The sequence below is a fragment of the Mesitornis unicolor genome, unplaced genomic scaffold (assembly GCF_000695765.1).
Source record: "Mesitornis unicolor isolate BGI_N332 unplaced genomic scaffold, ASM69576v1 scaffold12131, whole genome shotgun sequence".
Taxonomy (NCBI): domain Eukaryota; kingdom Metazoa; phylum Chordata; class Aves; order Mesitornithiformes; family Mesitornithidae; genus Mesitornis; species Mesitornis unicolor.
Genome location: NW_010163308.1, coordinates 26,510 through 37,472, shown reverse-complemented (window position 1 = coordinate 37,472; position 10,963 = coordinate 26,510). Strand labels below are relative to the sequence as shown.

Below are 10,963 nucleotides of genomic sequence, written 5' to 3'. Positions count from 1 at the left end.
CCAGGGCAGAGCAGTGGCCGTGCACAAGGTGCAGCTAGAAAATCAGTTATTCCCACAACCACAGCAGGCATGGCTCAATCATGCCTCAAACCAATGCTTTACCATATTCCACACAGGGGAGAGGAAAGCAGCTCCAAGTCATCAGGACTGGCTTTGCTGTTTGATTTGCTTTCAGGCTTCTGGCTTAGGAAAACAGTGAGAAAAGTTTGAGCTTTATTATTAATGCCTTTTGCAGGGTTTGGTGGCTGTGAAAGTGCTTGAGGCAAATTGAAAGGCTATTTAAGGTGTTAAAAAGGATAATTATATGAGATAATTATATATAGATTATATAAAATAATTAAAGTAATTATTATACAGACCATGATGTGGGTTATGATAGATCCAGAACAGAACACCCACAGAATAAAGCATGCAAACCCAGACATGATAGTGAGTTTGAAAACTTGGGAAATCAGGTATTAGAGACAAAAACACCATTTTACTTCTTACAGTGCAGTTTACTTGCCCTGTGAAGGTGCCTGGGCTCTTTCTCAGCATCCACATTTCCTGGGCTCTAGGAGTTGCAGGACATGGGGCTCAGTGAATCTAATGTTTCAGCATTCTCATCTTGCTTTGGGGAGGATGGAAGGAGGAAATCATGGCACACAGACTCTGGGACTGCCTTCCCCAGCTACTGGGTCTCTACTTGATACAAGGCACTTCCCAAGAGGAGGGAGCAGCTGCCCTGTGGATGTGGCTGAGTGGTCTATGCCCCCTTGGGAAGGCAGATGGTGCTCAACCAGCACTGCTCAGTCTCTGCACAGGTTACAGGAAGCAGAAGACAGTGACAATATCAAAAGTAGCAAACCTCCCATGCAATTGCCTGCAAGGAATATCCCCTGGAGATAGTCCAGGGGCATTCAAGGATGTCATAGTGGCCGGTGTTCCCAAGACATGTGGCACTCGGTGTCAGTGTCCTGTCTGTTTTTCCATCCCAGGGATACTCTGGTGTGTATAAGAAGAATTTGGAGTGATTTGTTAAAATGAAACTGATTGATGCCATCAGGAAAAAGGGTAGAACTCCTTCTTCTACCTGGTACCCTCAGTTCATCAGTGTGACACTCACTGTCGACCTGACTTATCCTTGTCCCATGGTGCCAGAGACTCTTACAGTAAGAAAGAAAACCCGCCACCTCATGCTTCCCAGGTTTTTCTCACTCTCCTGGTTGTAACATTGTCATCTTCCCTCCCATTCAGGGTAACAGCATCTCTGTTCCCATCATGTCATGGAAGTGCTAACGTCCTAGGGAAAAAGCAACAGTACCAGCTCAGCATCCCATTTCCACTGAGATGCAGACTGTTAAACACAGGCTGCTTTGCCAGGGCCCTCCCAGCCCCTCCGAGCACTGGCCCCTGGCACACGCGGGGCTGGGAAGGGGCCACACTGTTCATACTGCCCCTGGTCGAGCTGAGCAGGGTGCTTTGGGTGGAGGAGGGGATGTCGGGGTGCTCACCTGTTCTCACAGTTGGCTCTATGTCGTTAAGCATGTTAATTAGAGACATTTTACACTGGAAATGCACACAGTTCCCAAGGGCCTGTCTCTATCAGCTTGATTGTTAACAAAAGCTAGAAGCAAGCAAAGACACATTTAGGAACAGATTCATAGCAGATACCTTTATCCCAAGAGTGGATACTCAAAGTTACCAGACTATTCCACCTTGTTTCTATAGACAGAAATTGATAGAAGTAAAATACTGGAGAATATAATGAAAAACTTTTCAAAATTGATAGAAACAGAAACGGACAGAAGTTAATAGAGTTTTTTTTTTCTTAAACTGGTGTTGAACCAGCCCTTATCCTGTTTTGACAACAGCTTGTAATCCAAGAACAGCTGATGTACCTGTGCTGGTTTTTCCTATGCAAAAGCTAATACACACAACGGAGAGAGGATTTAGGTGTCAGCAGATCAAACCCTCAGCATCACGTTGTTGCTACATTTACAAGTGTGTTAGAAAATGCGTTTTCTCCACAATTCATCTTTTTTTGCTTAGGTTAAGATTCATCCCACTTTAATATTAAGGACTCACTAAAACTGCCTGTGCTGGCAGTGGAGGAGGTGGGAATTCCCTCTTGGACATCAGTGTCTCCAGATATCAGCTGATTCTTGGATGTGGGGGGCTGCTGTTCACCCCAATGACTGCTCTCCTGAAGATGCTTAGTTGAAGTGCCCAATTTTGGTCACTTGATGGTGGCCCTGTAGAAACCTGGGTGTACACAAATAATTCAACAAGACCTTAAAGCATGGGTGTCTGGCACAGGAAGTAGTTGAGCATGAAGGGAAGCTCTGCAAGGCAGTTTTAGAGGGGCTTGGGGCTATTTATACAGGTTATTCTTTGCAAAGGTTTCCTTTTTCCTTATCTCAGTCTTCTGAGACGGCAGAAAACCTCCTGCTTCCCGAGGCAGCAGGGCAAGGGTGAGAATCTGGGGACGAACACTGTGTTGTGTTGATCCTGGTTGGGTTATAATGAGCTGGATGTAGGCAATTGAGCACATGTGCTGTAAAGATGCATAGTGGTGATTTAAAGGCAGCAATGTTCAGTCCTAGAGAAACCCAATTTATCAGATTGATAGCTTGGGAGCCTGACTCTACTAGTGGCAAAGTAGAAAGAAATTCCATTCATCTTTGTCTAACAACCTTATTTTCGCCATTTCAGAAGAATCTGACAGAGTTGAGGTCCTTTGGCTCACCACCTTCAGCTGTCAGCAATGTCACTGCAGCCGTGATGGTTCTGATGGCCCCGGGAGGAAAGATTCCCAAGGACAGGAGCTGGAAGGCAGCAAAAGCCACCATGGCCAGGGTGGATGGCTTCCTGGACTCCTTGATCAAGTTTGACAAGGAGAACATCCATGAGAACTGCCTCAAAGCTCTTCAGCCCTATTTAGAAGATCCCAAGTTTAAACCTGAGTTTGTGACCACCAAGTCCTATGCTGCGGCTGGCCTCTGCTCCTGGGTAGTGAACATCGTGCGCTTCCATGAGGTGTATTGCGTGGTGGAGCCGAAGCGGCAGGCTCTGAGCAAAGCCAATGCAGAGCTGGCGGCTGCCCAGGAGAAGCTGAAGAGCATCAAGAGCAAAATTGCTGTAAGTGCTTGCCCTTTGGTGAGACTGATCCCACTAGTCACTGCTTGGGGAGAAGTAATTTTCTTTGGAGAAGGCTGCTTCTCTGCACTCATGTCTTTTTAAGGGGGTGGGGGGAATCCAAAGTTTAATTAGACTGTGGTCTTTCATATGCCTTTTATTGCTGCTTTCTACATTTCATCTGTTCTCCTCCAGCCTTGCTTACACCATAATAGGAAGGCTAATTATTAATTCTTATTATTCCTACCTAATTTTTAAAACGTAATTTACCTCTGCTCGTGAGCCCTCAGAAACCTCATTATCTCAAAGCAGTATGTTCCCGGTGTGTTGCATGGGGGCAGAGAAGAGGAACCAGGGGCTGACTGGGAGTGCTGGTAGCAGAGTGCTGTGCCGGGCTGGCTCCCTGCACTCAGTCCCTGGTGATGGGCACGTTCTCCAGGTTGAAGACTGCTCTAGTAAGAGTCTATTAATTTCTCACTGCACAGCTCCCTGTTCAGCTTATCTTGTGCATCATCCTTATTTAATGTTTGCTACTTTAAAAAAAAATCAGTGAATAGAAGAAATTAATCTGTGATTAAAAGTGTCTTTCCATAGAGAGTAGCTTCTAATCTTTTGCCTTTTTCTTTGGAAAATTCTCTCTCTGTTAAAAGACATACTGCTTTTCTCCCCGCTTTCACTAATAGCAAAGTGTGGAAACCAGCCTGAGGGGGATCTGGCAGCCCATCCCTTCGACGGCAGTGCCGCATCCCATCACTCACCATTCCCGAGGTCCCCCCTGATGCAGGCAGCCACTGCTTGCACTCCAGAATCTGCCTTTTTTAAGGTGCTGTGGGTCTGGGGTCCCTCTTCCTGAGGGATCGTCATGATCCTCTGTGGCTGTGCCTTCATACTGACACAAGAGTTCATGCAAAATCCCTTTTAATAACCAAGGTGTGGTGTCAGCTGGGCTCACAGATTTAGCTTTAAATAAGTGACTTTGAGATATGGACCTGGAAAGAGGCAGCACAGCCCCTCCAGCTGAGCTCACCCGAGTCCTCATCTCTTCCACCAACACACCTTCCTGTTAGAAAATACATCACTTTTTTGATGCCTCCTAGGGCTTATTCTTAACATATTTACTACACTTTTTAACTTAAAATAATTTTTAAAAAGAAAAGTCTCCAGAGCTCTCTTGCAGCCCCTTTCTGCTGCAGATGAAAGGAGGACAGGCACAGCACCCAAAGCAAGGACGGTTTTAAAGGTCTTTAGCCTCCAATCCTGCCATCTCAGATGTGATATAGTGTTGGGGAACTTTTTTCATTCCTTTATGTTGCTCATTTCCAAAGCTTTTAATATCTGAGCTTTTATTTTTCTTTTATTTCTTTTTCTTCTTTTTTTAAAGAAGTGGAATTTTGATAAAGAAAATGCCAGTCTTTTGGGGCATTACTGATGCTCCCCTGGCATGCACTTGTAAAACTGACTGGTTTAGGTGAGTGTTCCCCTCTGCAGATGGGTAATGACACACTGCTCAGAGTGGGGGTGGTTGTGGAGGTATATCCTTGCTTATCAAGCCGAGATATCTTGAATTGCTTCACTGATGTGAAGCTGATTCATACCTGCTCACAACTGGGCCCTGATCTGTCACATACCCATTTTAAGTAATAAATGAGACTGTTCCAATTGTCAAAAATACTAACTACCTTTCCCTCTCCTTTTCCTGGGAAATAAGTTTGCTATGAGTCTGGGAGGGTAGATGTAGAAGCAATATGTACACTCACAATTGCACACAGATCTATTTTTATGTGACTGTAGAGTGTGTCTGGTGGGGTACTGCAGGTATAAACTGTTCTTCGTAGCTCATAGATACTCACTCATCTATCAGATCATGATTGTATAATGAGGTTTTATATATGTGAGCGTATGTATGCATAAACATTCATGTGCACACAGAGACAGAAACTTTTTGTGTTATTAATTCCAAGGCAGGCCAAGGAGAGGCAGCTTTGTGTTTTCCAGTATCCTTGAGAGCTGCAGATATTCCTAATAAAATCCTTTTTTATTTTCAGGTTTGTTTCTAGTGTGTAGCTCAAACAGTGTTGAAGTGATTCAAGAGCAGCTTATTCTTAAGCAGTTTGCATCAGGTGCAGATAAAATTATTACCTCTCTTATCAGAAGTTAAATGCTCCACATGCTTGTGGGAGATGTTGATTTGCTTTAGACCAGAGTATGTGTGGCTCTGTCCAAGTAAAGGGCTCTTTTTCTTTTTTCTTGGGGTTGTTTGTGCTCTTTTTGCCCCTTTCCCAGCCTCAAAACACTGCACCTGACCTGCATGTGAGGTGGTCCCACCTAGCACTGTGACCCTGGTTGAGGTGTCCCAAGGCACAAGCTCAGGTGGCTTTAGGAGTAGAACAATTTTATTGACTTATTTGTCATATTCCCTCCTAGGAAGAGGGTGTAGGAGATGCAGCTTGAAGATGGTTCAGACATACCTGCAGCTGCCAAAGGATCCCCTTGGGAATTCGAGCACAACTTGGTGAATCAGGAGAGTCTCAAGGACTGGACTGAGACCGAGGGAGCTGCAGCACCAAGAAATATAAAACTCTTTTTTTTTTTAGCTGCCTTGCTCATTGCTCAGCCATAGCACTGGTCATCAGTACTTTGCCGTAAAGTACTTGGCCCTTTTCCAGTTTAGATTCACACTAGGGCAGAGCCCCAAATAAATTGGTTTTGTGTGTTCTCCACCTCTGTCCTGTGCCAAGGTGAGTTACAAGCACGTAAAACAGTGCATCACATTGCTGCTCTGTGCTGGCTCCTGATGCCACAGCCCTGTGTAGGGGCAGCAGCCTGGGCAGCATGAGCTGTGGTGAGGCTTGGCCAGCCCCACCTGCAGGGTGAATCATCTCTGGAGAAGGGCTTTCCTTAAAAATGTACTGTTATTTTCTCCTTTTTTTTCATGTGCAGCGCCTCAATGAGAACCTGAGAAAGCTCACAGCCAAGTTTGAGAAGGCCACTTCAGACAAACTCAAATGTCAGCAAGAAGCTGAAGCTACAACATGTACCATCGCTCTTGCAAATCGACTGGTGAGTGTCAGCAGATGCAACTCTAATGGCATGAATGGGAGGTATCAGGTGCTGCTGAGATGCGAGACATGTGCACACAGTACGTTACATCCTCTAATTTTTCTGGAATACATTTTCTGCACTGCAGCAAGTTTCAGTAATGAACATGATTTTGCATTGGCTGTTTTCATACATCAGGGCAGGCACTGCTCATCTTTAAAGAGATGGGCTGTATTCTCTTCACAGTTCTCATCTTCTTTTTGTTTTTTTAAATGTGTGAAAAAGTACTGATGGGCCAAAACTGTATGACTCAAAAATCACATCTTAAAGACAAAGGAAGGAATATGCCAGTAGCTTTGCAGGTTTTTAAATGACAAAAAGTTAATAGTGAAAAGCTCTAAAAACCAATGCATGTCCCTGTTATCAGTCCATCGGTATGCATCGCAGTCTGTTGTATCTTCAAAATATGCAGCCTCTTAGTCCTCTGTGAGGGCAATGGCCTTGTCACTGCTTCACAGATAAGAGACTGAGAGATAATGGCTGCTGTTCACACTGTCCTGTCAGCTGGAGTCCCAGCTCACATCCAGTGCTCCAGTTACCCTTAATGCTTTGTTTTTTGGCCTCTGCACTGACTGTTAGCTTGGAGCTAGCCAGGTCTTCTTCTGAGCAAGGGAACAGGACTCCAGAAGACTGTCCCCTGCTTGAGCTCTGCCCTGACAGGTGGTGGGGTTGGGGCTGGTTCTAGCAGCAGGCCCTGCTGACTCAAGCTCACCCTCCAGCACGTGAAGGCAGCATTAGCATCATCTCAGTGGAGAACCTCAATTTTTTTATGCTTTTAAAGCGTCTGACTCACAGATCTGCTTGGAAGATGCACGTAGAGGTGTGGAATTATATGAGTACAGACAGGCAAGGCACTTCCACACGGCTTCTGCTGCAGTTCTGGGTGTGTACAGAGACTGTCCAGCCCTGTTTTGGATGTGGGAGGTGTGTGCAGCAGCCATGCAACTCGGCACATGGCCCCTACCCTAGACTTGGCAAAACTGACTGAAACACGTGGCCATGCAGCCTGATTTTGTAGCAGCACTGGAAGAAAGACTGCTTCCTCCCAGCAGCAGTGGAGATATGTTTAAACCACTCACTTTGCCAAGAAACTGTACCTGTATCTCCAGGATAGCATTCTGCTCAGTCTGCATTTATACAGGGATGGAAGTTGGCCTTTGTGTGTCTTGTTGAAGCTGATTCTACTGGTGGGGCTGGTAGCAGCTAAGTCAGAATACAAAGGTATTCCTAGAAGGGATGCTGGATGCAGGTTTCTCTGCTTGTTCTACCAGATCATGGCCGTGTTGGGTTGTAATCTGTATGTGAAGTATCTGTTTCTATCCAAATGGTTAAACTTTTTGCTTGGGACATGGACAGTCATGATCAGTTCTCCATTTTTTTCCATTTTGTACTCTCAAGCCTTCTTAGGTGACCTTTTAGCTAACTGCTTTAGCCTTGATTTTCAGAGCTGTTTAGATTTCAGCTGGGTTTTCATGGGCACATGAAAAAGGCTGCATTTAGTGGGGCATTGAAGTGCTCTCAGAAACTGCAGAGATCACTTGCTGCATGCTTAGGCACTGGTAAACTTCTAAACAAATGTGTCAGCTTTTATCTCTGTGTGCCTGCTTTGGAAAACAGGAGTACAGCACAGCTGTAGCACCAGCGGCTGCTTGGCAGATGAGCGCAGGCAGGACTGTGATATACTCAGATATAAGAGGTCAAAGGCAAACAGCAGGCAAGTCCCTTCCTATACTGGTTTAGATCTCTTATGCAACCACCATAGGAGCTTTATGCCTTTATGTTCTTCAGGTTAAATCTCACTGAATAATTAAAAAAAATTAATTAAAACAGGAAAGAGCCGTTTATGTTTTTGGGGAGATTTTGCAGGATACTTTCCTGCGTCTTTCCACAGCCTAACAAAATCCTGTTTAACATGTGATGTGGAGGTAGATTGTGGCTCCCTTAGGAGTCAGGAAACACAAAATACAAGAAGAAAATGTTTCATGAACAAGAAACACAGAAATGATGGTTACAGTTCTTTTCACATAGATATGTGGGTGTGTGTAAGTGTACGTTTTACACTAAGCACAGCTTAATTTCACCTCAATTAGTACCACTGTAACAAACAGAACATGATTTCTTAAAGATGCAGGCTTAGCATGTGAATTCTTGACTTAAAACATGACTTTTCATTTGGTATAACTGCAATATTATGATAAGAAAAAAATGTAGGGTTTTGTGTTTGGGTTTTTTTTGGCTTAGCTGTATTAACAAAGTTGTCCTTGTAAAACAAAATGAGCAAATGTTTTAAAAAGATAGATTGTCACTTGTGATGTATGTTCCTACATATTTTTTAAAGTTTAATGATTTTGTTTAAAAGAATGTGTTTTGATTCGGAAATCAAGATAACACATGGGAATCAAGTTTTAGAAAACTTTCTTTGGTTGCAGTTGAAGTTTTTGTTCCATACCACTGAGTTTGTGTTACAGGCAGTGAAACAACAGGAATACACTTGCTCTTAAGTGTGTTCTTTAGCTTACTAATTGCCTGGGATTGCTCACAGGCCCAGGGTCAGCACCTGTTTAAAAGCAGTACCTGCTCACATGCTTTCCTGGTGCTGTGATATATCCTTACCTGTTAAATGCCTTGGCATGTTTGTCATTTTTTAGGCACAGTCTTCATGATTTATTTTGTGTAGCAGCTTAGCTTCAAAGCCTCCCTGTTGTCTTCCTCTTGAAATACTTTAGATGCATTGGTAACTGGTTTTGGAAAGAAACCTTTCCCTGTCCAGACATCAGGAGAACCACAGCAACAAACCTGAAATTATTAAGCAATTAGGAAGTGGTTATGCACAAACTGCTTTTCCTACCCTGCTCTTACTTTGGTGTTGTGCAAATTGGAAAAACCACACGTGGCTCTGCCAGGTCACCAGTGGATGAGGTTGGCCACTCCCATAATTATTTCAGTCTTTCCATATATACTTAAAATAAGAAAGTTTAGACTGGATTTCAAGTCTCTCATTGAAGCGAACTGAAAAGAGTAAAAGGAAAAAGGAGGATGGGTCAGTGTGCAGCCTGATCTGTTCATTAAGAGAACTGGGTGGAGGAGCAGGGTTTGTTTTTTTTGGGCAGATAAATGGCATCACTCAGGTTTAGGCTTTCTACTTTCAATACAATTGTTGTTCTTCAGCCATGCCAGTTCTTGCTGAGGTATATAAGTCATTTTAATTTAGACTGAATCTGGATGTCTGCTCAAGTATTGTGCGTTGCCATAGCAGAGACCGTGATTAGTCCCATCCTCCTGTGCTTGAGAAGGTGATGCCCATGGAGGCTGGAAAGTGGTTTTGCTCTGTCTTCAAAAGCATGGAGAGCTTCTCCAAGCTGCGTCTGTCTACATGCACAGATGAGACAGGCTAAACCTTGTTTTCTGCATAATCTGCCGATGTTGTCTTCTGCTCCCCAACTGCTGCCAGGACACGGTCTCCCCCAGGTTGAAACTCTCTTTCTTTTCATCATTAGAGGAAAACATTGGGTCAGGTGGAAGTAAATGTCTACTTCTGCATCTAGGATTACAGAAGACTGAGGCATCATAGGACTGACTTAGTCTTTGAAGTGATGAGCAAGATGAGTGCTGGGCAATGCCCTGGATTCCACTAGAAAAAAAAAATGGCATATTTTTTGTTGATCTCTAGCTGGCAAACATCTTCTACCTCATGTGCACTGGGTAAATTTTTTCAGCCTAATAGTTACAAGTGTTAATAACAGATAAGAGGCTGATAGTTTCTGGAAGCTACTGTCGACCCTAGGCTTTTATAAAGCAAGGAAGGATGGAGTGGGATTGTTTGCATTCTGGTTTTGTCTATGGCTTGCTGAGACGTGCAAACACATGCACACAAACACACAAAACACAGTTGAGAGTTTCCTGTTGCTCCGAACAATGTACAGTCTAAAAAAGTGGCCAACAGCAAACAAGGAAAGAAAAACAGGTATCTGTCCAATTCAGTGTCTGCTGCTGCCACTTCTCCAAATGCAAAGATTTGGAAAGATATTTGAGTGAGGTTTGGAGCTCTTCTAAGGTTGTAAATAGGCTCATAAATTATCTTCCTGCTGCTCCCTCCCAGCCCTCTTGACCCTACCCAACTGTGCCAGAAAAACACGGAAAAAGATGAAGGACATAGCAGCCCCCTTAGCAGTGCATGAGCCACCCAGACAGCACTTCCCACAGAGGCCCTTGGGACTGGAGGGTAAATGGAGGGACTGTTACCTCCAGGTTTTCACTCTGGGGCTTGGAGCAGTGATGAGTTGTCTGGAAGGGTTTGTTTTCTCACTGCCACACTGAGGGCTCCAACGTCTCACTTGCATGGAACTTTTTGCACAGACAACTGCAGGCATGTGCTGTCCTGCTCTTGGAGTCAAATAAGCCTCAAGACCTGCAGGCAGCAGTAGCCACTGGCACAGACTGAATTCACAAACTCCGTCTCTCATTTCACATGGGGGATGGACACAGGCTGTGGGCTCAAACTCATGTCTGGAACTGAAATGCCTGGATAAACACTCCTTGGGCTCTTGTTTGGTTTGCATTTACACTGATAGATCCTAATTGCACTATTATCACTCACAGAAGAGCTCTTGGAGCTCTTGCAGAGAGTTCTCAGAAACAGCAGTATGGTACTTAACTGGAATAAAGGCAAAATTAATATCACGAATGGGTAGGAAAAAAATAGGAAGCAGAAGTTAAACTATCATTGTATCAGTACAGGTGTGCCTGC

At 44.2% G+C, this 10,963-nt stretch overlaps 1 protein-coding gene across 1 annotated transcript in view; it reads left to right on the top strand.

Moving 5' to 3' along the window:
* The window catches only part of DNAH9 (dynein, axonemal, heavy chain 9), a gene marked incomplete at both ends in the record, with an annotated part of 117,268 nt that overhangs the window by 80,694 nt on the left and 25,611 nt on the right, over positions 1 to 10,963 (top strand). Inside the window, 2 exons of the mRNA XM_010193929.1 lie at positions 2,695 to 3,120; positions 6,058 to 6,177. Coding sequence (XP_010192231.1) covers positions 2,695 to 3,120; positions 6,058 to 6,177 — 546 coding nt within the window. The remainder of the gene's footprint in view (positions 1 to 2,694; positions 3,121 to 6,057; positions 6,178 to 10,963) is intronic.